The sequence below is a fragment of the Astatotilapia calliptera genome, chromosome 22, assembly GCF_964374335.1.
Source record: "Astatotilapia calliptera chromosome 22, fAstCal68.1, whole genome shotgun sequence".
NCBI classification, from domain to species: domain Eukaryota; kingdom Metazoa; phylum Chordata; class Actinopteri; order Cichliformes; family Cichlidae; genus Astatotilapia; species Astatotilapia calliptera.
In genome coordinates, this window is record NC_137442.1 from 8,260,643 (window position 1) to 8,287,454 (window position 26,812).

At 42.6% G+C, this 26,812-nt stretch overlaps 1 protein-coding gene across 1 annotated transcript; it reads right to left on the reverse strand.

Moving 5' to 3' along the window:
* Positions 1 to 269: 269 nt before the first annotated feature.
* Positions 270 to 26,810, reverse strand: cfap69 (cilia and flagella associated protein 69). The gene is made up of 25 exons (XM_026155698.2): positions 26,450 to 26,810; positions 26,194 to 26,253; positions 26,041 to 26,106; positions 25,605 to 25,714; positions 25,444 to 25,520; positions 24,876 to 24,974; positions 23,391 to 23,543; positions 23,020 to 23,197; positions 22,459 to 22,582; positions 22,307 to 22,355; positions 22,070 to 22,191; positions 21,762 to 21,996; positions 20,976 to 21,140; positions 20,772 to 20,887; positions 20,556 to 20,674; positions 16,013 to 16,094; positions 15,661 to 15,853; positions 9,295 to 9,432; positions 8,790 to 8,866; positions 8,198 to 8,395; positions 7,483 to 7,569; positions 7,282 to 7,365; positions 4,037 to 6,284; positions 2,992 to 3,080; positions 270 to 1,216 (listed from the first exon to the last, which is right to left on the reverse strand). The coding sequence occupies exons 1-23, from the start codon at positions 26,537 to 26,539 to the stop codon at positions 6,120 to 6,122; spliced, it is 2,787 nt and encodes a 928-aa protein (XP_026011483.2). The 5' UTR covers positions 26,540 to 26,810; the 3' UTR covers positions 270 to 1,216; positions 2,992 to 3,080; positions 4,037 to 6,119.
* Between the last annotated feature and the right edge of the window lie 2 nt (positions 26,811 to 26,812).

Sequence of the window (26,812 nt, forward strand, 5' to 3'; positions counted from 1 at the left end):
TGCTGGAGCTTCAGTCACATTAATCACCCCATACAGACTGTGCAGTCGCCTGACAGCATCCGTTTCCCCTCAGACCGTTTCCACATGGATGAAGCCTGAGAACCAGAGAGCGCTTTGAAAACATTCTGACTGATGTGTCTGTCCTGTCTGCTTTTACAGGACAGAATGGTGCGATCCTGTTAAGCTTTAAAGGCTTGTTGTCCTTGAGCCGAGAAGCACCTGAATGGACTGCAGTCTGCTGTTTGAAAACATTAGTCTGCACACAGAGCTCAGAAAATGTGAACATTTTTATTAGACGCACAAAGAAGTGTAGATATCTCTGAGTTAGCATCTTACATTTACAGACATTTTCTTCAGTAAGTCGTTCGAAGATGCTTCGAAGATGCTTAGTGTGATTAGTGAAGAAATACTCAGATGTGATGCTGCTTAATAATTTATATAAAAACTATCAGAAATGCCTGGAAGGGTGTGTTTGTGACTAATATTAATGAATAAAATAACTTTGTAAGATTTTCAACTTACATTAGTTTTGCTGGATGTTTCTTCCTGTTAAAAAGGAGTTTTTCCTTCCCACTGTCACCAAAGCACTTGCACATAGGGGGTCTAATCATTGTTGGGCTTTTCTCTGTTTTCCTTGTATTATTGTAGGATTTTTAGCTGACAATAAAAAGCACCTTGAGGCGACTTGTTGTGATTTGGTTCTATATAAATAAAATTGAATTGAATTACATCTGTATTATACACATTTTTAAATTAAAACTAAACTCTAATGCTGTTTGTTAATTGATGATTAACTGAATTAAAGTACAAATCTCTGATTTAATACGCACTCCTTTTAAAGACATCCTGCACACAACACGTAGGGTTATCAAACTACAGCTTCACACATGCGACATGCTGATGACCGACTCACATTTTCCTTCGGGGACACTTAGATTTTCCTTCTAGCACCACACAGACACACCCACACACATAAACACACTCCTCCTCCGCTGACTTTCTCTGACGTTCACAAACACATGTCGCATGAACCGCAGAAACTGAACCGGTGAACAGGTGAGATCTCTCAGGCGTTTGGCCGCTTCAGCTGGACTCTCTCTGACATCCGCCTGGCGCTGTACAGAGACACTCCCATCCCCACCGCGGCCATCGTCATGGCGATAGGATCGATGAGGCTGCTCTGCGGCTGAATCTGGACCTCACCCGACATCTGCCTCTGTGGACGAGGTGGACACACAGGTGAAGAAAGGCTGTTAAAATATTCTTACTCCTCACTGAGTGTTTTCCTTTCAGTCACCTAGGGACTGCTATAGTGAGACACTAAAGCTTTCAGTGAATGCTCCACTTGGGTAATAATTCATCTGGCTGATGACAGCTTTAAATGTTCACGCTGTCCAATAAAGTTAAATTCAATAAAACAAAGGAAAGGCCCCAGAAGGTGCTTTAATTTCCACACCTTAAATGAGACTGATAACCGGGACGATAAATGTGATGCTTACATCATATATAACTTCTTTGGTTGGGTTTAGGAAAGGTCATGGTTTGGGGTAAAATTAACCCTTTTACCACTGATGATGATGAGTTGGAAGTGACAGATTCATCTCATCAATGTGTGTCAGGGCACAAATGCTTGCTTTGACAAAACAGCACTAATAACGGTAATAAAAATGTGTGGGCATAAAGAACACAAATGAATCCTGATCCCTTTATTTTCCTGGTAACATTTCACTAATGTAAAAATAACCAACACAAATGACCAAATCGTGATCTCGAATCAGTCCTCACGCACCCTCCATAACCGACTCCATCTCCCCGTGGACCAGCACTATTTCTCGTTTATTATTAATAAATACCCTCTAACTGGATCTTAGTTTGTTTCTTTACATTGTCATTCTGTATTTCTTTAGTCTTTTCAGTCTTGAGGTCTTTCTTCGAGTTACTGTATATATCAGAGTTTATTAGTTTGCTCAGATTTTTTCCTCATATTAAGTTTACGTTTGTGTTTCACTATTTGGTTATGATTGCTTACTTCCTGTTCTACTTTATAAGTCATCTTCCGTGACTCGTAATACATTTTACGTCCTCCCCTGTGATTGTGCTGATTGTCTGCACCTACTTCTTGTTTTTCACTGCTGTGTTCACATCCCCGATTGCATTTCTGTGTATACACAGCGCCGTCTCACCCCGCAGTCCTTTGCCTCACTGTCTCTTCTGCATGTCTTCAGTTAGTTTTCCATTTTTTTATTTTCAGAGTGGATTAATAAAATCTAATCATTGTTAAAGTAACAAGTTTTAAACCCTTTCCAACTTCACTACAGTAGCAAACATCATAACCTGTCATCTGTGCATCTGTTGGACACGCCCAGGAGTCCACATAACTCCACCCTTTAGGCGTGACAGACCTACCTCCTTACCACCAGACACAACCTGCTTCACTGCAGTTTTTTTCAACTACTTTAATATAGCTTAAATTAACAGTATATGAAGGAATTAAATTAGACACAAAAAGTGTGATTTAATCGCCCGATGGGCCAATGGAGGGAAAACTTTTCCTAAAACCACTGATGTGTCTTTGATCTGTGAGCGATTAAAGATCAAATTGATATAAAGTAAAGGCTAAAGAAGAAGTCACTCATTTTTTATGAAGGTAAACATTAAATCTACTCACCTACCTCACCACCATTTTTGGTACTTTTGAGAACTGAGCAGGACGACAGCATCAGTTATTTTTCTGTTGCTGGAGTCTGAACAGCTTATATAACATAAACCCTCCAGAGATGGAGCTTTCTGAACATCCTGTCCACTGCTGCTGTTTGTCATAGTCTAAAGTATCGCTATTAAAAATGTATAGAAACCATAAATTATTCATTCAGACTCAGATTTGCTTTATGATAACAACAGCTAGAAGACTTTTCTGTGCACACACGTTTACTGATGAAGAACCACTTAATGATGAAACATGGATGTAATCAGGAATTAAGAGTCACAAACCTGGAGGAGGCGGAAGTATCCCGGTGTCAGTCTTCCCAGTCTGATCATCATTCCTGCTGCCTCAGTTTCTCCGACGGGAGAGGAGCTTCCTGCAGGAGAGGAAAACTCCCATCCCTCTTACTGTTTTCATTAAGTGAGCATTGTTAGATGAGATTTATGCAGACAGTATGGCTCAGTTTCCCAGACATGGACTTAGATTTAAAACAATTTTCAGAGGTGATCTTCCGTGAAATTTTCTTTTAATTTAGGACTAGGCTCACTCAGTGTCTGGCAAACTGGCTGAATATATTATGGTTGCTTTGGACGCCTTCACTGTTTGACGGGAAAAGCCCAAAAATATATAATTAGATGCATTTCACAGAAAAATAAAGGGAAAAGACACATTTTTCTTCCACATCTCATTTATCCTGCTGTGACACCCTCCAATTTATCTCAAGGAGAACTTAATCTTCTTGATGGAAATCAGTGACTTTAAAAACAGATTTCTGCCTCACTTTGAACTGCCTGGTTTATTTGAGGATGTTTTTAATAGATACATATTTAAACCATACTCAAGAGAAGTAAATCTCTGTGGAGAAATGAACACTTAAATTTTATTTTGAGCTATTCATTGTAACAAACCTAATAGGTTGCAGACAACATAAAACTGTCTTTAACCCAACTAGTTTAGTCATATTGAGGTAATTCAAACTGATATCACAGCCTGACATAAGTTTTGTCACATCTCAGTTTCAAAGCCACTAAAGCAAGGAAATGTTTGAGGATATTAATTTTTTATTAATATCAATACCTTATTTTAAGTCTTCTTGTTTAGTATTTCTAAGGCTTACACTGTGTGACCCTTTAATAAACAGTTTATAACACATTTTAAAATGTTTTTGGACGTATTTGCCTTAAGCAGAAGCTAACTGATGACAGTAAAAGCTGTAATTATATAAACTTTTACTTTATCACTTTAACAGCTTCATTATAATGTGTTATAAGCCATTTATTGTTGGTGTCTCCACAGCGTCATCAGCCTTCAGGTAAAACATATCAGCCTCACAGTTTGAAGTTAGGAGGTCCTCGTGGAGTTGATGAGCATCCAGTTGGGATCCAGACGTGCCTTCATCGACGGCAGACGGACCTCCGGCCCCGTGAAGCCCCTCGGCAGTCTGAGCAAACAGGGGGCAGCCTGACGTGCTGAAGAGGGTCCTGTGTGTCCCTGCTCTTTTGTACAGTGTGCCACACAAACACTCGCAGCGCCGCATGAAAAGCTCCGGCCTGTCAGGGGTGATTTGGCCATCCAGCCAGTGAAACGGGTGAGAGCGGAGAGAGGAGGAGAAGAAGAAGAGGTCGCTCTGTGCAGCATGTTGCACGCTTGAAGGAACATGTGTGTTAATGCACTGCAGTCACTTATGTAACCCATAAAAGAGAAAATACTTTTTAACAACCCAGCAGTAAAAAGTTTAATTTTTACAGCCAAAAAAACTGCAGCATTTAATGAGAGCGTTAACCTCGAGTGGATGTAATTACACTGTGGGCTTATTATGTTTAAAGGTAAAGTGATGTTACATAATGCAGCGGAGTCTATGAGGCCACATTGATTGTTCAGGCTCTCTTTGTTCGTGGTGCAGGAGTGGTTACATAAATGCAGGATGAAAACATACCAAAACATTAGAATTTTATTTTTAACGATTTAAAGATTATTGTTAATAAATCTAATTACTTTATTAGTTTTGATGCAAAAACCATAATTATTTGGAAAAAAAGTACAATTTGAATTTAAAACAGATTGTACATGAATGCTCTGTGCACCGAAATAAGTCATGTTAGCTCCAAAGGAAAGCCAAGTTACTGCTTCTCACAGTCACACTGAGAGGACTTGAAAAATATGTAAATAAATAAAAATATAATAGTCTGGTTATGGCTCAGATAAGTCTTCAGGAAATTAAAGTAAGCCAGTGTAACATTGTCTGAAAGGACAGAGACTGTGTGTGTGCCTGTATAAAGGGCTGGGGTGGTGGGCTAGACTACAAGGTGTTGATTGTACACATGGAGTGACCTCACGTCTGCATCTGCTGCATCCCTCGAGAGCCACAGGAACCAGAAATGTAAACACTATAAGCAGCTTTCTTGAATTATTTTTCTTTTATCTTTCTTGTTTTCTCTTCCTGACAAGTTGGTTTTCTTGTTCTAGCCTTAGTTTTTAGATCTTGGTCTGTATTTTGCTTCGGTTCCTATTTTGAGTTTAGATTGTCCCAATCTGTTCTCGTCTCTGTGTTAATGCTGTTGGGTTCATGTTTAATGTGAGTTTTCTTGTCTCTGTGTTTAGTACGTGTCTTTTTTATGCAAGCTTGTTTCTGCAACAGAAAAAGAAAAAAACATTTTGCCAGGCAGAGCAAAGGTACAATTTTAAGCTATTTTCTTTTTAAGTTAACAACCCCAAATTGTGTTTTTTAGATGGTGGATACAAACTTCCATACCTTTAGGTTGTTTTCTCTTCATTTTCCTTCTGTTTTGCTCTGGAGTTTTGAGTCTCCACCTGTGTCTAATCCCTAATCATCACTCTGTCTAGAATTACACCTTGCACTCAAAACAATAGTACTTGTCCTCATAAATATGAAGCAATAACTGTGAGTAAAATGCAAATTATTCAAATTATTAATCAATAAGGTAAACATGCTTGGTATAAACTGAATGCACACCAATTAAGTAAATTTCATTTAACCATTAAGTTTAATGTTTAACATTTCACTTTGTAACAAAATTACAAAAAAAACCTTGCATAATTAACTTACTTAAAGTCTGCATTTTTGAGTATTATAATATTATTTTTTTAGTGTGGGTTGTTTGCACTGAGTCACTCCTTCACTGCCCTTTTTTCCCCCCGTTTAAAAAAAAAACACGTATGTATCTTCTTGCCGATTGGACTCAGTTATTTTGGACTGCTTTAAACTAGTAAAGTTCACTTTAAGTTGTAATGAACTTTCTGACCCCTCTGCTCTACTCATGTATCTTGACAATTCCTGTAAAACACCTTAATGCAGTCTTTACATTAATTCAGTTTAATTTTATGAGCATACAGCACAATAAATGCTGTGACATGACAATGTGAATGCCTTGTATTAAGAGTGACTTCGGTAACGTCAGTCTGCAGAAGACGCCGTGCTGAAGTAGTCTGGGTTTGGTGTTGTTGGTTCTCCTTTGTCCTGACTTGGGGCTCTGACCGGCGTTCTTACCAGCGTCACCTTCACTCCTGCCGGACCCTGAGCGTCCGTGCTCTCCACTCCAACGACGTGTCCGATGAAATGCTGAAACACACCGAAACAGAACGTCAAGACTACAGCGAGTTGCTCCTCAATTTTTAAAATTTTGATCATTGTTCACAAATAACAGGAAAAGAACTGAATTAAAGATAAAGAAACTCCTTTGTATCTAACAACTCTTTTAAGAGCATATTCTGAAGGGCATCACATTTCACCAAAACTTCAGATTTATATTTGGTTATCACCTTAAAATATTAAAAGTTTGCATAATAACTACCGGTACACCAATTCCTCACCACCATTTGTTCTTACCCCCTGCGTATTTAAGCTGACTTCATGATCATTTTGTGCTTTGTGCATTATTAGTGCAGAGTTAAGATCTACTGAAGTTATTAATTAGTGAAGTCAAGCTACAGCAAGTCTAGTTAAGAGTATTTTCCTTTGTGCGTCGTACTTAACCCTGTCTCCCTGTCTACAGAGCTTCCTGGATTTTCCCCCGTGTGATTCCCGTGTGGCAGTGTCGGAGTGTAAGCCTGTGATCGTGTGTGTGGATGATTTGAAGAACGCGTGCTTTCCCCCTGGACTTCCCTGGAGACCCCTTCTTCCCTCACTCAGCTGTATATAGCACCCCCCGCACCTTCTTGTATATACACCTGGTGAATTGTAAATAAATCCTTCTTGTGAGCATCAGAACTGGAGTCCTGCGCTTGAGTCCTCCTCCAAACCGTAACATAAAGTACGTCTAATCTCATCTTATATATTTTCATTCATCTTCTTCATTTATGTTATTGGGCCCCTGAATGTCAGGATTTATCTACTATTAAAACTAATTTCAGAGATGCTTTCTAAGCCACAAACTCCAAATTAAGCTGAAATTCATTACATGCATTAAAAATGCTCATTCTCAGAACCAGAAAATGAGCTATACCTGAAACAGACTTTTTTCTTTGCTCCATTTTGTGAAAATAAGATATGAGATTTAAGTATTTTAATCAATTAAGTGGGTGACCTGTAAAAGTCACGAAAGGTTAAGTGTAAAGACCTCAGCAGGGCGGATAGCAGCGTCCTCGTGCTTTGGTTTAGGTCTGGATGATTCGGCGTACTTCTCCCTCTGTGCTTTTACTTCCTGTATACAAAGCGCATAACAAAAATATACACTTACTACTTATACTGAGAATCTAGATATTATTATTGTTATTATTATTATTATTAGGATAGAATTTATAGTTAAAAATCTTTAAACCTTCAGGGCTTCATAGTTTGAAGTTCTGGAAACATAATCCTCCCATGACTTCGCCATGAACTCCTTTTGCTTCCAGCGAGACTTCATCTGCGATAAAGACAGAAAAAAGTCAGAATTCATTTTACTATCAAATCAATTTTATTTATAGAGCACTTTTAAAAACAACAACTGTTGACCAGAAAATAACAATAAAATAATCAGATAAAATTTAAAAGGAAAGTAAAATAAAAGATAAGAAAAAAATAAGAATAAAATAAGAATTTTATCATTAATAATAAAATAATGACAAAATAATGACATTTTTACTCTTTGGCTTTTAATAAGCATTATTAAAAGCCAAAGAGTAAAAATGGGACTTTAAACGAGTTTTAAATGTATCCAGTGTTGGAGAGGTCCTGATATGTAAAGGCAGTTTCGGAGCAGTCACAGCAAAAGCCTGATCTCCTCCAACTAAAACAAATTGTCCCAGAGGATCTCTGCTTCTAGTCAAACATACAATGAAAACGTTTTACTAGACATACAAAAAAAGAAAGAAAAAAAAAGAGTGAATTTGTTTGATTATGCATGTGAAAATAAATCTGATTATTTGTATAGTAGCTCAGGAAGAAAAAAAAACAATCTGTGTAATATAATTTGTCTTTTTGGGGTTTTTTGTTAAAGAAAAACATTTTAAGCTGACTTTCATGTAAGCTATTTCCACTCCTTTACTCCGTACCTCTGTGTATGTGAGTTTCTCTTCTCTGATGTCCTCCTTCTGATGGTGCTCCAGGATGCTGTTTTGTTCCTCCACGATCCTCTTCGCCGTGTCCTCTGCGATCTTGCAGATGGTGCTCAGAGCCTCCTGGTCGGGGCTGATCGGCCTACCGCCTTCCAGACTCAGTTCCCGGCTGATCTCATCCCACACCTCACCGACCTGCAGCACCACAAGAGACAGACATGTTGATGTTTATCTCGGTTTATGTCCTCTGCATCTGAAACCTTTAAGAGAGCTCCAGACTCCTTTAAGTCTTTACTCCCTGTGACTAACGGTTATTTATAGATTGTTTTCCTGACAGACTTTCACTGCCTGAGTATCCAAAACTTAAGCTGCTGGTTCAGCCACAGTAAGACAAAATAAGTTGGTCCCTCACAGTTCTCGCTCTCTGTATTTTGTTGAACGAGGACTTTTGTACTTTCACTTTGAATATCTCTACTCTACTCACAGCTAAAGCTTCATATTAATTTCAGGTTTGAACAAACTTTGAACAGATTGTAAGTCTGAGCAACTATTATATGAAGCATCAACAGTATTTCCTCTTCACTTTTACCTTAAAGTCTAGATATCTCCTGATGATGGTCAGAGTCACATAATCTTTTCCCAACAATCCAGGAAGATCCTGAAACCCTGAAAAAGGAAAAAGTCACAAATACTCCCGTTTGCTTTTTAATATAACAATATTAGCTGTGCCCAACAACTGAATGTTTTGAACAGAACATCATGATATCATTTTATTACTCTGATATTTCAAAACTTCAAAATATCTTCAATCAATAAGTGATAAATTTCATTTAAAAAAGCCAAATTGAGACTGAATATGATTTGAAAGACTACAAAAAGAAACATGTAAAAATAGCCTTTTGTTTTACAACCTTCTGGATTTTGTTTTAATGGTATTTTTTTATTAATAAAAATAAATACTAAATAAATAAATATGTATAACTGGTCTATAGGAGGAGCTACAAAGAAATTGGGCTAATCAAATAATCTAATTACAAAATCTTCTTAATAAATACTTTACATTTAGTATGAAACTGAATAATTTGTTTGGTTACCAATTTTGCAGAAGACGGAGTAAATCTTCGATCGCAGGTTCTCTGACATCTCCAATACTGCAGCACTCGGCACATTAGCAGGAAATGAAAGCTGAGCTTCATCCAGCTGGAAAAGACTGTGGATGGGCCTCTGAGGATCTTCAAGATAAAAGAAATAACAAAGAGAACTATATGAGATTACAGAGCCAAAAGGACCTAAAATCTGATTTTTACCTGCTGGCAAAATGTAAAACTTTTAAAACCTTCTGTCTGAGACGGAGAGATGAAAAAACAAAATCCATCAGCTATGCAAAAACATACAAAAAAGTATTTTCATTTACATTGTTTCCAGTTATATTTAACCATTCCCTGCATCTGGTTGGCTCAGTGGTACAGAACGTTATCGTTACATAAAAATGTCAGATAAAAATCAGATGTTTATAAAATCCAGGTTGGGAAAAGAAATAATGCTGTGTGTGTCGAAGTCCAACACAGACAGTGGAGGACAAAGCAGAGGCGCCCGTAAAAGACCCCAAAACAACATTACAGACTAACAGGATACTTTAAAAAAAAAAAAAATTTGCATCAGCAGTTTAGTAGAAACATTTACCTGTTAGTGCAGCAGAAATCTAAAAAACGATTGGTTATGTCTATAACTTCTGTTCCCTGAAGGAGAGGAACGAGGTACAACACACAAGTATGGGATATCACGCCCTCGCGTGTCCTGGCTGAAGAAACCTTTATTCACGCCTTTACGGCAGATGACGTGTGATGACACGCGCAAGGCCCCGCCCGCACATATAGCCGCTGCCATCACCGTCATCCCTCAGTTCGATAGCCGCTCTTCACCGAGCCAACTGCTCAGTGGGGCCACCCTGTGTTGTACCTCGTTCCTCTCCTTCAGGGAACAGAAGTTATAGACATAACCAATCGTTCCCTTTCAGTCGATTCACTCGGTACAACACATAAGTATGGGACCTATATACACGCCCCGCAGAGCAGCCACCGAACCGGAACGGGACCACCACATCCTTAGTGAGTGGTAGACCCAGCAGAAAGGACAGCATGAGCCACCGAAGGGGCTGTAACGTCCAACCGATAAAACCGCACAAAAGTGTGCGGCGACGCCCAATTAGCCGCTGCACAAATATCAGCCACAGGCACCCCTCTAAAAAGAGCCCATGAGGTCGCCATCCCCCTGGTGGAATGAGCTCCCACCCCGTGGGGCAACGCAAAACCTCCGGTGCTGTATGCCAGCGAGATAGCCTCTACAATCCAGTGGGACAGCCTCTGCCTGGACAGAGCTCTACCTCTATTCGGATTAGCGAAGCAGACAAACAACTGGTCACACAAACGCACATCCCGAGTGCGCTCAATGTAGGTGCGTAGCGCACGCACCGGACAAAGAGAATGCACCCTCCTCTGCTCCTCAGATTCAAAAGGAGGGGAGCAAAAGCTCAGCAACTCAAACTCCATTGAACTATAAGATGCAGGCATGATCTTGGGAAGATAGGCGGCATTCGGACGCAATACGACCTTGCGGCCATCAGGAGAAAACTGTGTGCAGGCAGGATGCACAGACAGCGCATGAAGGTCCCCCACTCGCTTCGCCGAGGCCAAAGCGAGAAGTAATGCGGTCTTATACGAAAGAAGTTTCATATCTACCGACTCAACGGGTTCAAACGGAGGGCCACAAAGGGCCTCCAGCACCAAAGACAAGTCCCAAGCCGGGACACTGGACTTAAGCACGGGCCTCAGCCGGCGAACCCCTTTCAGAAAACGCACGGCGAGGGGATGCGCACCTGGTGTCACCCCGTCAAAACCGATATGACAAGCAGATATAGCCGCTAAATAAACCTTGATCGTCGAAAACGAAAGGCCTTTATCCAACAGCTCCTGCAGGAATGTCAAAACATCCACAATAGAGCACTGAAATGGGAGAGTGTGGCGGTCCTGGCACCATCGCTCGAAGGCTCGCCATTTGTAAGCGTACAAGCCTCTAGTAGACGAGGCCCTGGCGCTCTGAATCGTCGCTACCACACTAGGTGGCAGACCCTTAGCAACCAAGTTTAACCTCTCAGCAGGTAAGCATGAAGGTGCCACAGATCCGGGCGCGGATGAAACACTTCCCCCCCCGCCTGAGAGAGGAGATCCCTGCGGAGAGGAAGCTGCCAAGGACTTGCTGCAAGCAGGCTGATTATTTCTGCATACCACGACTTCGCGGGCCACCAAGGGGCCACCAGGATCAGAGAGAGGGAATGCTGACGCACCCTCTCCAGAATTGGAGATATCATTTCCACTGGGGGAAATGCATACAGGAGCACGTCTGGCCATTGGTGCGCTAGCGCGTCCAAGCCCAAGGGTGCATCGTGGTCGATTATGGAGAAGTACAGGGGGCAGTGAGCATTCACCCTGGAAGCAAAAAGATCTATTTGCGCCTCGCCAAATAGATCCCAAATCTGAGCCACTATTGAAGGGTGTAACCTCCATTCTCTCACCAGAGGACCCCCCCTGGAGAGAAGGTCCGGCCCCAGGTTCAGGTGGCCCGGGACATGGGTGGCTCTCAGAGTCAGAAAATGAACACTGCACCATAACAGCAGAGAGCGAGACAGCTGCAACAGGGGAAGAGAGCGTGTTCCTCCCTGCCTGTTTATATAAGACACCACTGTTGAATTGTCCGTCCTGACTAAGACATGCTGGCCCTGCAGGACTGGACGGAAACGCTTTAGAGCTAAGAACACTGCTAACAGCTCTAAGTGGTTGATGTGCAGCTGGCGCTGAGCCGCGGACCAGACCCCTCTCACTGACGCACCCTCGCACAGCGCCCCCCACCCACTTAGGGAAGCATCTGTGGACACCACCTTGCGAAACAACACCCTCCCAATCCGAGAGCCCTGGTGCAGTAGCCCGGGCTCCCTCCAAGGACGGAGAGCTAGCATGCAAGACGCAGTTACCGGCAGCCTCCTCCGGAGGTGACGCGAAGCACACAAACGGTGAGAAAGAGTCCAGCGTTGAAACGCTCTCATTTTCAACAGCCCAAGCGGCACTACGGCGATCATAGATGCCATCATGCCCAACAAGCGCAATATCGTCTGGAAACGCAGTCTGCGTCCCAGCTGAAATTGAGCGAGGCAGCGATGAAACGCGGCCACTCTGTGCTCTGACAACCGTGCGCGGCTGGAAAGAGAGCATATTTCCAGACCGAGAAAAGCGATCTGTTGACCTGGGATTAGCGAGCTCTTCTGAAAGTTCACAGAGAACCCCAGTGTCTGAATGTGTGACAGAACCCGCGACAGCTGCGTCTCCGCCTGTTCTCTGGAGCAAGCCACGAGAGCCCAGTCGTCCAGGTAGGCCAAGATGCGGATGCCCCTCTTCCTGAGGGGCGCTAGCGCTGCCTCGGCACATTTCGTAAAGGTGCGGGGAGCGAGCGACAGCCCGAACGGCAGCACTAGGTATTCGTAGGCTACGCCCTCGAATGCAAACCTCAGAAACTGCCTGTGTTTCGGGTGTATAGCGACATGAAAATAAGCATCTGTTAGATCGATTGTCGCAAACCAATCTCCCGGGCCGACTGCACTCAGGAGCTGTCTGAGTGTTAGCATCTTGAACCTGTACGTTCGCAGGTACGTGTTCAAGACTCGCAGGTCGAGGATGGGACGAAGCCCTCCCCCTTTCTTCGGAATGACAAAATAACGGCTGTACCAACCTTTGTCCGTCTCCGAAGCGGGGACCACCCGTATTGCTCTCTTCTGTAATAGCGCCTGTATTTCCTCTCTGAGTACCAAGGCTGCCTCGGGGTTGACAATCGTGTTCACGACTCTTTGGAAACGAGGCGGCTTGACCCGGAACTGCAACCGGTAACCCATGGCAACGGTTTGCAGCACCCACGGAGAGGGGGCGCAAGCGCGCCACTGAGGGAAGTGAGCAGCCAGCCGGCTGGCCTGCAGCACTGACGGCGGGGCGCCGTCGCCCCCCAGTGTGTCTGCAGGGGACTGCATCCCCTGCCTGACCTGGCTCATTTCGCCTGCAGGTTGAGCGTTTGAGATTGTTTGAGAGTAAACAACACTCTTTATTGATTGCAACATGGGAACATGTACATTTATACATTTTGTTGGGTGCACCTTTTCCGGGGCATAACAATGAAAAACAGCGGGAACACTCGATGTGGTCGCTTGAACATTCAACACATCTGAACCGTGTGCAGGGGTTATGTGCTTGGGAGACCGCGATAGGGAAGTGCAGCGCCTTCTGGGGCTGACAACCTGAACAGAACTTAAGCGGCACCTCTTGTGCGGCAACAGAGGGGTAAGAGCAGCGTCTCCCTGCTGCCGGATCCCTTCCCCACTCGCAATCACAGCTAGGAGGGCTGAGGCTTCTTCCTCCTGGGCGTCGGGTCCCGTCGGGGGCCCGGGGGAGGGCCTTTGCCCCAGGCCGACTGGCGTGGAGCTCGGGCCGGAGTACGTGCTCTCGCCGGCGGCCCTCCCACTCCAGCAGTGGGCGCCGGTCTCTTGCCAGCTGTCAGAGGAGCGGCGGGCCTGTGAGAGCTAGCAGTGGGCTTGGGCTGGGGCTGGCGTCTGGGGATGATGTCGCGCAGAGCTTCCGTCTGCTTCTTCCTCAGATCGAATCTAGCCTGAATGGCTTCAAGTGAATGTCCGAATAACCCAGCCGCAGACACTGGTGCGTCCAGATACACAGCTCTGTCTCTATCAGGGACGTCGGAGAGGGTCAGCCACAGGTGCCTCTGCGCCACCACTGTCGAAGCCATCCCTCTGCCCAGGGAGAGCGCTGCACAGCGAGACGCACGGAGGATGTAATCCGTGGTGACTCTAACCTCGTTAAGAAGAGGTGACAGCGGGCTGTCCTCCGGAACCAGCGATCCAAGCTCCGCCAGGCACATTGCTTGGTACGTCTGGAGCATGGTGACGGAGCTCATGGCTCGAGCGGTGCCGGCCTGAGCCCGATAAATCTTCTCCAGCTGCGAGGCCGAGAATCTGCAGTGCTTGGACGGCAGAGTTGCGGGGCCACCGACACCATGGTTATGGGACGGGGCCAGATAAGCAGCCAGAGACGGCTCCATAGGGGGTGGGTTAGCTAAACCAGCTCCCTCGGCGCCGTCCAATTCCATGTACTGTCCATAGCCGGGCACAGTGACGCGGGTAGACAGAGGTTTGTCCCATGACGCTGTTAGCTCGCAGAGAAAGTCTGGGAACATGGGGAGGCAGTTTTTGGCCGTTGCGGGCTCCGGTGGAAGGAAAAAACCCGCAAACCGCGACGGCTTCCGAGCTGGTGGAGGAGAGGGCCAGTCCACCTGCAGCTTCTCAGCGGCACGGCGAAACAGGGAGAAAAGAGAGGTGTCATCGTGGCCGACCGGCGCAGCAGCGGCGGCATATTGGGTCGACAATGAGCTCTCCTGCTCATCCTCCGACAAACCATGGATGTCCAGGCCGATGTCCAGCACGTCATCGTCTTCCTGGGGAGCGCTGGCGGGCTTCAACCCAGGCTGAAGCCCGTCAGCGCTCCTGCATGGTTCCGGTCCGTCATCGGCTAACCCGTCAACGTATTCCATGTGGTCAGCCCAGCTAATCGCGGGGACATCGACCTGAAAATTTTCGTCTTCGGACTCGGACGAAGCCGGGGCTCCAGACTCGGAAAGAAGAGGGTCATGCCGTGCGACAGCCGAGCGTCCCAGCACTCTTTCCACAAACGTCACCCGTCTTTCCAGGGTCGAGCGTCGGAGCTGGCGACAAAACGCACAAGCTTTGGGCTCCGTCAACGCTCTCCTAGCGTGGACGATCCCCAGGCAGACAGGGCAGGCATCGTGCTGGTCGCTGTCGTGCAAAGAGAAACCACATCCCTGAGGACAGGGGCGAACAGAAGATTTCTGCTTTGCTCGCTTCGGTTTGGAGTCCATTCCCAAAACGCAAAGCGAAACGCTGCACAAGAAAAACTTGAAAATAGCGCTCCGCGGGCAGCCTACGCACCAGCTGGGCGGTGGAGGCTAACACCAACAGGGGCAGTTAAGCTAGGTTCAAGTTGGCAGACAACGGAGCTAACTAGCAGTAGCTAGCTAGCCCAACTCAGCAGAGGTGTTCTCAGCGAGGTGAAGAGCGTAAGAACTGAGGGATGACGGTGATGGCAGCGGCTATATGTGCGGGCGGGGCCTTGCGCGTGTCATCACACGTCATCTGCCGTAAAGGCGTGAATAAAGGTTTCTTCAGCCAGGACACGCGAGGGCGTGATATCCCATACTTATGTGTTGTACCGAGTGAATCGACTGAAAGGGAACATAAAGTTCTTTATTTCGATTTGATATCTAATTGAAAGAAAAAGGTGAAATCTGTTCTCAGTGCGATGATCTGAATCAACATGGAAGCATCGCAGACCGACCTGCGATGCTTCCATGTTGATTTCGAGGAACTCCTAGCTCCTCCTCTTCCTCTCTCCACAGCTGCAGCAGGAGTCTCGGAGCCGTCTGTCCGTTGCCGTCCCTCCACGTCAGAATGTACGGCACCGTGTTCGGGTTGTCACATAACTCTAACAGGGTGGCGAGGACGACACCGTGCACACACCTGGGGCTTGTCTGCAGGAGAAAAGGACGTTTATATTACCTGTGAACGCTGCCTTGTATGAACTAGCTTTAACACAGAGCAGCTGAGATCCTATTTTTAATCACAAAATACAGGAAGAAAAAAGGAAACTTTTATAGCCTCGACAGTAAATTCAGGAAACTTTTACTCACACTGAGTAAGTTGAGGAGAAGAAACACCCCGTCTTTAACCAGAAAGTAATCTTCTGTGGTGTAGCAGCCTACGACACACGACCTGATGGGAGAAAAGGCGCACAGACAGAAACTTTCTCAGCTGTAGGAGACAAAAAATAGACCCCTGATAGTTGGCTTGTAATTGCAACAAAAAATGTGCTTGTTGAGCTGCTCGCAGGTCCATAACAGAACTGAAAAATCAAGATCAGACCCGTATAACAAGTGTTATGATGACCTGAACTCGAGGTCATTATAACAGATCTCGAGATTCTGTACTTTTATTTCTAATGGGGTAGACATCAAATATTTCTCCAGATTAGGTTAAAATTCACTGACCCTCTTCATGCTGATGGTCATATCTGTTACTACACCATAGCCTATGGATAAAACTATGATTAAATGTAGGTAATATTGTAGAAAGTAGTAAATAATGTTTCCCAGAAAGTTGATTCTGTTCATATGGACCACAATTCACTCACGTTCTGTGGACAAACACATCGAGTTCACCAGGGAGGATATGAAATAGGACAGTAAAACGACAAATTACTGTGAGTAATAGAGAGACTTTTGAAAGTTCATGTGTACCATAAACCAATGCTTACAGCCCAGTATTTAAGGTATAACTCTCACCAGTCTCTGGAGCACAAATTGGGTATTATTAGAACGCTACAGCACCATCTCCTCAGAGCACAGTCCCCCCCCTCCAGGATCCTCCAGGATCCAGAAGGTTAATCACTGCCTGCATAAAAACTGTTGGTGATCCCTCATGTCAGGGGTGTCCAACTCCAGGCCTCGAGGGCCGGTGTCCTGCAGGTTTTAGATGTGTTTGATCCAACACAGCTGATTTAAATGACAAAATTACCTCCTCAACATGTCTTGAAGTTCTCCAGAGGCCTGGTAATGAAATAATCATTTGATTCAGGTGTGTTAACCCAGAGTGAGATCTAAAACCTGCAGGACACCGGCCCTTAAGGCCTGGAGTTGGATACCCCTGCCTTATGTGAACAGCTGAGACAGGCTTTTTGAAAAACACAGCATCTCTGTCACTTTCGCCAAAAAATGGTCCACTCCAAGGACCCCAGGTCTCTCGGAGTAAACAGAATAATATAGTGTACGTCATTAAGTGCCAGGAGGACTGCTGTTTATCATGCATCAGGGAAACCAAACAACCTCTCGCTAAACACACAGAAGACATGCTTCCTTGGGGTGGGACTCTGCAGTCTATTGAACCTGCAGGCCAGTGGCCAATCTTTCAATTATGAGGAAGTGCACATCCTGGGCAGGGAGCAACACTGGTTAGAGTGAGGAGTCAAGGAAGGCGAACAACCATAGTACATCTGTCACCTTCTTACAGTGCCGTGATTGCAGCCACTCCCAAGTAGGGCTGGGCCATATTATACCATTCACGGTAATACCGGTATAATGTTAGGCAACGATAGGAAAATGAAATATCGCGATAGAATGGGAGTAAAACGCGCATGCGCAGTGCCTTTGTTTTCATACGCACATGGCCGATTGTTGAGTGAAACAGATGAACCAGAATTGGTTTGTAAAAATGGTGCAACTTCCGTGATGTGGAACTGGTTTGGTGTTTGTCCGTCAGATACACAACAAAGCACATTTTTTTGCAGAACATGCAAGCGGCCGTTGTTATTGTCGTATTTGTCGGACTAAGATGCTCTTAAATCTGGGAGTAATCTGGGTCCTAAACTCCCAATTCTTCAGGTCAAACAACACTGCAGCATCACTTAGAGTTAAAAACTGTATAAATTCTTTCATCTTTAATAAAACGATCAGCATTGCTGCTTTACCAGGTGTAACTATAAAGTTTAACTTCCAGGCATCCATGAAAACAAAAGTTATTACATTTAACGGAGTTAGAAGTTAGCAGGAAGCTAGCGGAAGTTAGCTCGCTAGTTTCGCTAGTTACCTAAGCATGATATTGCATGTTCTGACTGAGAGATTTCTGAAAAAAATCAAACGTACAGCTCTGCTATCACTTCCAACATAAATGAAGACAGGAAACTAAACAGCAGTGACGTTTGTAGGGTTACTGAAGTTGGGCTAGCTGGTATATAATGATGTGCTACGTGATCGCTAGCGACACAGCTATGTTAGCATAACATAAACAGTGAAGCTGGAGGACGAACACTAACACTTTTCCACTTATAAAAGTTAACGTTAAAGTTCCTGATAGTTAGAGACAAATGCAATCGCATGGCAGGATGCTGTAAACGGACCAAACTTCAGTCAGGAGAACAACTGAGATAATCCATCCACTAGTGATGGGTCGTTCGCGAACGAAATGGCTCTTAGAGCCGGCTCTTTGACGTGAACGACGCGAGCCGGCTCCTTATCGCGAGCCGTCACGTGGGTTTTGTTTTTTTTTTTTTTCCTTTCTCTCAGCCTCTCTCTCGCACTTTTTTTCCGCTTCACTCTGCACGCGAGCCTTGTGCTTTATGCTGGGCAGAGGGGGGAGGGGCGGTAGTTACACTCAGTAGCACAGGAACAGAGCCAGAGAGAGAGAAAGAGAGGCAGGGACAACAACATTAGAAAGGTATAGTAATCATCCACAACTATTTTCAGTTGCAGATGATAAAGGATTGAGAAAGTTTATTCATGCAGGTCCATATGACAGAGAATATGCATGTTCTTTTAGTTTTCATATTATAATTTATATTTAATTGTGTTGTGGTTTGCAGTGTTTTGTGTTCTTTTCACTTTAAATTTGTGAAAGGAAAAAGCTGAAAATTTAAATAGTTAAAACTTGAAATGTGAATAGTTGATTTTTGTATTATATGATTTATTTATTACATTTTATGTGGAGTGAATAAATAAAAGTATATTTACGGTGGCCCCTAGAGACAAAGCACATACAAACTTCAAATCACGTACGAACTCTGAAGCATGTACAAACTCCAAAACACGTAAAAACACGTACAAACTCCAAAACACGTAAAAACTCCAAAACACGTAAAAACACGTACAAATTCCGAAGCACGTAAAAACTCAGAAGCACATAAAAACTCAAAACACGTACAAAAGACAACAGAAGTGCTCCAGGATGCTGGGCGCAGTGTTGAGCCTTTGTTATCTTGTGGCTACACAAGCCAGCAAGTACCAACGACCGGATTTGGTGTGTGGTAATAACAGGTAAATGAACTTTTTTTTAAATTATTTGAATATATATATGAGTGCCTGTGTATAAATACACAAACAATACACACATGCTTTCAATTGTGTAATTTAAGTGATCTAGTAGCTCTGCTTTGGAAGTTCAGTTCATGCTAGAAATGTGTTTTGGAGTTTGTACGTGTTTTGTCTCTAGGGGCCACCGCATATATTTATATATAAACATATATAAATAAAACCACTTGTTTTTATGTTAGTAATTCCTTTTGTGCATAATTTTATATTATTGTTAATAATAAATTAATTAAAGCAACAAAACAACCTGAAGAGCCGGTTCGGAGCCGAAAGAGCCGGCTCTTTTTAGTGAGCCGAACCGAAAGAGCCGGATCTCTAAAAAGAGCCGGAAATCCCATCACTACCATCCACAATACGAGGTTAGTCATTAATATACTGCAACAACATGGGAATAGAGCAGCTGCCAGAGAATTCACCATTAATGAATCAATGGTACAGAAGTGGAGGAAGCAAGAAGAATGAGTTTAATAAAGTTTGATTTATCTGACTGCTTTGTTTCGCTTAATGTGCCTTATAATCCCGTGCACCTTATGGTCCGAAAAATACGTACTGCACACTGCAGTTTAATGTTGCAAAGCACCTCTTTTTAACTTCAGTGGATATTATACATGGTTATGCTCAGGATGTGTCAGCCCATTTCTACTGGAAATGCCTTTTGGTTAAACTTTCAGCAAGGAATTTGCATTTGCACTGTTAAATTTTTATAAAGCTTTAATGTACATAAAAACCAGCTTCTTGTTTAAGTGAAAATAAATGGAAGATTGTTTTTTTGCGCTAGTAATGTTGTGGAGTTGTATTTTGTCTCGCATCAATTATATCGTTGGTTATATCGTTATCGCAAATTTTCAAATATATATCGTGATAAATATTTTTGGCCATATCGCCCTGCTCTACTCCCAAGCTCACTGTAAGTCGTACTGATTAATGTTCATTATGACTAGTTTACTGCATAAACCTTCAGAAAAACGAAAATAAAATTGAAAATAAAATACTTATCAGCAAAAGGCCCCAGATTTAAGAGGTTAAATGCCTCTGAGCTGAACTGCATTCATATTATGTAAACTGAGCAAGTCCCATTTGTCCGCTAAGGCAGTTATGCCATTAAATCGAAGTGAGTTTTTCATCTGCTCCAATACAGAAACTATATTATACAATTAAATTATGCCTAACAAAGACATCATCATACATCTGGCTAACAGAGTTACACTTCTGGTTTCTCATATTACTCTAGCCTGGATCTGGCAAATGTAAATGACTGTACAAGTATGAATAAATACAGCAGTTAATCTATTAAAGTGTGCTGCAGTTCACTGACCACACACAGTCCACTGTGGAGAGCACGAGCTTGTTGTGTCCGAGGCCGCTGTAAAACTTGTCGGAGCCTTTTTTCAGAAAATGAACCGCCATCTCAACTCCCTCTGAGCCAAACAGTTCCTATGAAACAGAACAGGCAGCAAACAAACACAGACTCACCAGATATCCAACTAGCCAGTTCTAAACGCTTTTATTAAGTTAGCAATATGAGCTTTACCTTTCTGTGCATGTCGGTCTCACACAGCGTTGAAAGGATCACCTGAATATCCGACTTTATCTCCAGAGCGACGACATCATCTTCATCAGGACCCGCGTCTATCTGCATGAGAATCCCTGAGGAAACACGACAGCTTTGACTCTACTGAATTCATCAACAGTAAATGTTGATATTGAGCATGTGTCATGTGTCCAGTCCAGTCACCCAGAAGCTGGTTGATGATTCCCTGATCACAGAGGTCCTGGTTTACAGACTCTTCACCCAGAGAAGTCACCGATCTCAGCACTCTGATACAGTGCCGCGTCTGTGCCTTCTTACCGCCTCTGCCTCCGGTGGCGTGGAAGCTGTGACCCTGGCCAAAGTAAGAATCTGAAATAAAGGAGAGAATATAGTTACTGACTGATTGTTCAGTTTGTGAAAAAGTTTGCGAACCCTTTAAGATTTTGTATATTTCTGCATATATTTTCTTTGCAAGCTCCTTTGAATATTTCTGCATAGATATTATCTAAAATATAACAAGTGTTTTACCCATTTCCTAAATACAGATAAAGAAAACCTGATTAAAAATTCAAATGAAAATGTTTCATTGGACTTTATTTAATGAGGTGTGTATTACATGGATTACATACTTCATTAAAAGTCAAAAGCATGTGAGAGGAGTTGAAATGTGTATTATTTAAGAGCTATTTTTGGTTAGATTTGGGGGTGTGATTATGAGGTATTTTGTAAGCTGTGAAACTAGTTAAACTATCAGTTGCATTAAAAAATAACCTTTAAGAGACAAAAGAAGAGTATGATAAAGTGTAAGAGATAAAAGCTGTTTAAATGTCTGTTGCGTAGCAAATCATGGTCATGACAAAAAGTAAGTGTATAAGTGACTTTGTGTTTGGCTCAAATACACTCTGATAGGACACTGCAATTCCCTTGACCTTTAACCTTTCAGATACAGTACAGATTCTGCTTGGTCTTGTTTTTCTTGTGTTTCCTAACCTGGCCCAACACACCAGTCCAGCAGGAGTAGCAGACAGGTACTCCCCTCACAGGAAATGTACTCCTCCAACATGAGCGGCCCGATGGTGGCGAGGGTGGCCAGCGCCTGCAGCTGGAGCTCCTCCTTTTGCGCAGCGGACCAGTGTCGTGACCCCGACTGACACTCAGACGAGGAGGCGACAGGCGGCTTCATGAGCGCCAGCAGAGCCAGAACAACACGTTCTTCTTTATAAAGCTGAGAGAAGAAAACTGAGTCATCACACAGGTTATCCAAACTTAAACAATAACTGGGTGAGCGTGTGACTGACCTGCAGGGCAGCCAAGTCCCTCGACATAACAACCAGCAGATTCAACAGCAACTTCTTCATTTTCAAGTCTTCGTTACTATAGCTGAGCTTCAGGTTGCGGATCAAAGGGTTGTGACTTTTCACTAAAACATAAATAAAATAAGCAGTTTTATTTTCATAAAAGATGCTACTGTATTCATGAATAATGAAGTCATTTGTAAAAAAGTGTGTAACATTTAAAGGATCGAGTGCCCTCACGCTCTGGAAATGTGCTGAAAACCACAAGCTGTTTGGCAAATGAACTCTCCTGAAAATTAGAAACACCTCAAATTATTAAAGAAATTCATAAAAACACCCGGTGGGTGAAAAAAAGTAACAAATTACAATTCATTAAACTGTCCTGTACTCACAATAAGCTGTGAGCCTGGACTTTCTGCAATGAGAGTTGTGATCACGAGCAGATCGTTTCTGAGTTGGAGGTCTGAATGTCCAGAGCCGGTGTTCAGCAGGTGAAAAAATGCTTCTTTCAGAGAGCTGAGGAACAAATAAAGCCAAAAGTCAGCTATCAAAGGATAAATGACAGCACAAAGGCCTGCCACATAAGGAACACACAACCAACAGAAATCAGATGAATTACAAATAATTAAACTTTTCCATTAAAAATGATGGTTTGGCTAAAATCAGAGCTGCAGGCATTTCAATTATGTAAAATCATTACACACAACAAAAGAATGATGTATTTGTTATGTTTATTTCATTGTAGTTCTGTATTTCTTCCCTAGTCTTTTAAAGGTGTGTTGATTGTTCGAGGCATTTAATAGATTAGAAAAACATTGTACTTAAAATCTTGAAATTTTTGTGAAGTAAACTCCAAGGAATTTTCCCTTATGCTGCCTCATTTAAAAGATTCTACATCCATCAGGCACATCGTGCACATTTAAAAGCATCTTAAATGAGGAGGACACGCGTACAGGACACACTCCAGGGTGCCGAGCTGAGCGGTGACCACCTCCTTGTTGCCCCTCTCCAGCAGGTTCCAGAGGATTTCGGAAGAACGGAACAGGACCTGGCCGGACGGATCGTGGTCGTTCATGTGGAGACATACCGTCTCTGCTCCTCGTGCGTGGAGTATTGACGAACAGTTCATATCTGTGGTTGTAAAGTGAAACATAGACGTGTGTAACCCAGTAAATAACCCAGTTATTTTAAGGACACTTAAAATCATCATTGTCTGAAAGTCTGATTTATGTTCTTGAGAGCTGGCTACGTTCTCCAATGAAGGAGGTCATCTGCTCCTCCCCTTCCCTCCCTCACTGGCTCTGCATTGAAATAAATGACTGACCAGAGCAGCTGGAGAGGATCTGAAGGATGTGAAGGAGTTGCAGTTTGATGGTGGGCTGGTTTTCGAGAGTGGCCATGGAGAGGAGAAGTGTCTGAGCCAGCTCACTGCGCTCCAGCAGCTGCAGCCTGTAGCCTGGAGAGGTCGGCTGGAGGCCTGAGGAAACAGAGCAGAAACATTATTAAATACAACTATAAATGTTTAAATGCCAGGTTCAACATCAGGGAAGAAACAAGCTAAGAGATCATTATAAGCCATTTAAAGTGGATTTATTAAGGTGATTTCAGCCATAGCGCAATCCCTCACATCAGCTTCTGTTTAAAACAAGTAATTTTAGCCCTTTTCCTCTTACCCCAACCTCATCCTGATTGGCTGACCCTCACAAACAGAAGCAGGTGGTGCTTCTATGCTTATATGCAGAGTTGTGCAACTTAGATGAACATATTAGAGTTATCAGCCTTTACAGAGCCAGGAGATGAAAAAAAGGCTTTTGTCAAACATGGATTAATTTTTCATACAATCTCCTCATTACCCAAAACTTTGAAATGTTAAAAATAATCATTAAATATTCTTATTGATTATATTTTCTTCTTTTTTTCCCCTTGAATTATGTATAAATGCCACATATTGTACAATTGTATATATATTTCATGTGAGCTTGTTCTTTTTTCTTTGTTCGGAAGAGAGCAGAGTGGGAGGTGAGGGTGGGGGAAAAGGGTTTCTATTACAACAGCATATTATTGGAAACTACCTTTGTATGTTGTTGCAAAAGTAATAAAAAATATTTAAAAAAAAAAATCATTAAAAATTCTAAAAGTGTGCATAAAACAGAAATTAAGAAATTAAATTGTCCACTTTAAGGAACAAGACAATTACACTAATAACTAAAGAGGAATCAACATTAAAAAAGTCATGCCATGGTCAGAAAAAAACCCCCACAAATTAGATTCAGATGAAAATAAAAATTAGAGTCGCACTAAACATGAGTTTCTGGAACAAATGATGGTCAATTACTTTAATAAAGACTAAACTAACAACAAAATATATAAGTAAAAATGAGCCCTTGTACTGACCAGCCACCTACTTCACACTGGCGATATGCCTCTTGAAAGTCTACCCAAAACACTCTTTTAAATTATCAGAAAAATAACTTACCAATCCTTATTTCAGCCTCATATTTGACAGATTTTATGATCTATTCAACTTGTGCTATAATGTGTTCAAAAACTTTATCTCTTAATCCTGAACAGCCTCATAGGACACTGGGTACGGCTGTAAGCTCATGTACATATCTATATGAAATCTAACCAATTCTAATAAAGAAAACATGAAGAAAACAAATGAAAAGAAAAGAGAAGAAACACAAAGGACAAAGAAAAGCACAAGCATGCCACCACAGACGCCATGACAGAGCCTCACTTAGTGAAAGTCTAGAAAATCGGTTGTTAGAAGGGAAAGTCCGAGGCTTTCGTGTGGTACCATCCGTACCATCGAGCATCTGTTTGGGAGCCACAGAGCTGTAGAATGATTTCACGCATTCAAATATGAGCTGCCTCACTTCGGCATCAGACACTCTCATCAGACACCCTGCCAAGAGAAACACAACTCAGAAGCGCTCCATGTCGTCATTCTCATCTGAAGAACAAAAACTTCAAATGATTAAACATTTCTTAAAATTTAATAATCTATATTTCTGAGTTGTTTTTAAAAATTCACATCTTTAGAGGGAGCTAGCTTGTTTTGAATGTCATGCAGCATGTAAGGTTAACATGCCATAGCAGAAATCTTTCGATCATTAGGTTTGTAAAAATGTGATCATGTATTGCAAACAAGACCATTAAAAACCAACTAAAATAATAAAAATGTTTCAAAATTAGAAGCTGGAATTATGAAATGTTTCACAATTTTGTTCCTGTTTTGAATTTTTAACACTCTACGATCAAATAATGTTACTTTCTGTCTTTTTGTTTTAAAAAAACCCAACAACATAATTTGCACCTGTATATATATGTATTTAAAGCAGCAGTGACTGGCCAATCTGCGAGCCCTTTATTACCCATATGAGAGAGAAACTCTGTGACATCCTGAGCGTAGTGCAGCTCGTCAGATGTCTTCTCCTTCAGAAAGGGAAGCCTGAGACGAAAGACAGCAGCACTCTGATGATCAGATCATCTTGTGAGATAAAATATGAGCTGTTTGCTTGAAAGGGTTTCTTACCTACAAATTGTAAGAGCTTCACACAGAATGGACACATATTCGGGGTGATCTGTCACCTTCTCTGCGCAGATGTTGAGTATTTTTGCGATGGCTGTCAGTTCTTTTAAAAGCTTCAGACAGTTAAAGAAGTTTTTGGCAGATTGTTCACTCATGCAGAGCTAAATCCCGATAAGGGAGGGGAGGTGATGGGTCATTGTGATAACTGAGCCTATTTCTGAACAGAAAATGCTGACAGAAAGAGTGATGCTGTGATAAATTAGAGCCTTGGGACCAATGTTTGGTTTTGTGTTTACATGGTATGAGAGCAGATCTATTTCCATCACTGCAGCAGGGGACCATAATGAGGAAAATTTGACAATCTGCTGCGCTGTGTGACGCATGAGAGGGATTTCTTAGAAAGACAGTCTACAATATGAGAAAAAAACCGAAAGGATACAAAGCCAATTTGGCTTTTCTTCAGTAGTTTCTTCAGAACAAAAAGGTGCCTTTCCTTCAAGTTATTCTTTAGTAAAAATAGGGGGATTAAATGCACTATATGTGTAATACAATAGCAGAAAAAAGAGGACTGGCATTCAGGTTTTTAACTTACTGTCAAAGGATCTTCAAGAAGACAAATCACCTTACTGAGATCGAGACTTTTAGCATTAACCTGGAGAGGAATTTAGGTTATAGTTTAGGCTGGGATATAATTTGCAATTTCTGAAATGCTCAGAAAAGTTAGAAACAATTTAACAGCAACACTATTGTGTTCAGCTGTTGATGCTTTAAATACCTGTAAATCAGGCGTTATCACACTCTAACAATGTCATTTACTTTCCCGGTGGAGACATTTCCAAACTGCTCACCTCCTGATGGCGGTGGCTCTTCTGGGATGCTTTCAAACCAATTACAGGGATCCCCGGCTTTCTTCTGTGCACAACTTTTCCCGAATCCATTTGTAAATTTAGAACCGCTTTCTAGCTTCAGTTTTTAAAGGCTAAAATTTTAAAAAAAATTAAACATTCTCCTTTTTTAATACCTGCTGTTTTTGTTTTCGAACAAACGTGCTAACGATGCTCAGCCTGAACTTATGTAGCTTTTTAACAATCACCTCTCCTCTTCTTCTCTCCGTTTATGTTGCCAGTCTGACAGCGTACTGCCGTTGCTATGGTTACCCTGGCAGTACGGAGAGCGGCAGAGTTCAAAAATCAGAGCGACACGCCCATTTC

Excerpts from the sequence above, each read along its gene's own strand:
- cfap69 (XM_026155698.2), bottom strand. The coding sequence starts at position 26,539 with ATGGATTCGGGAAAAGTTGTGCACAGAAGAAAGCCGGGGATCCCTGTA. Across the intron at positions 9,433-15,660 it reads TCAACATGGAAGCATCGCAG|ATCCTCAGAGGCCCATCCAC; the intron begins GTCGGTCTGCGA and ends TTTATCTTGAAG. Across the intron at positions 8,867-9,294 it reads CTCCGTCTTCTGCAAAATTG|GGTTTCAGGATCTTCCTGGA; the intron begins GTAACCAAACAA and ends TTCCTTTTTCAG.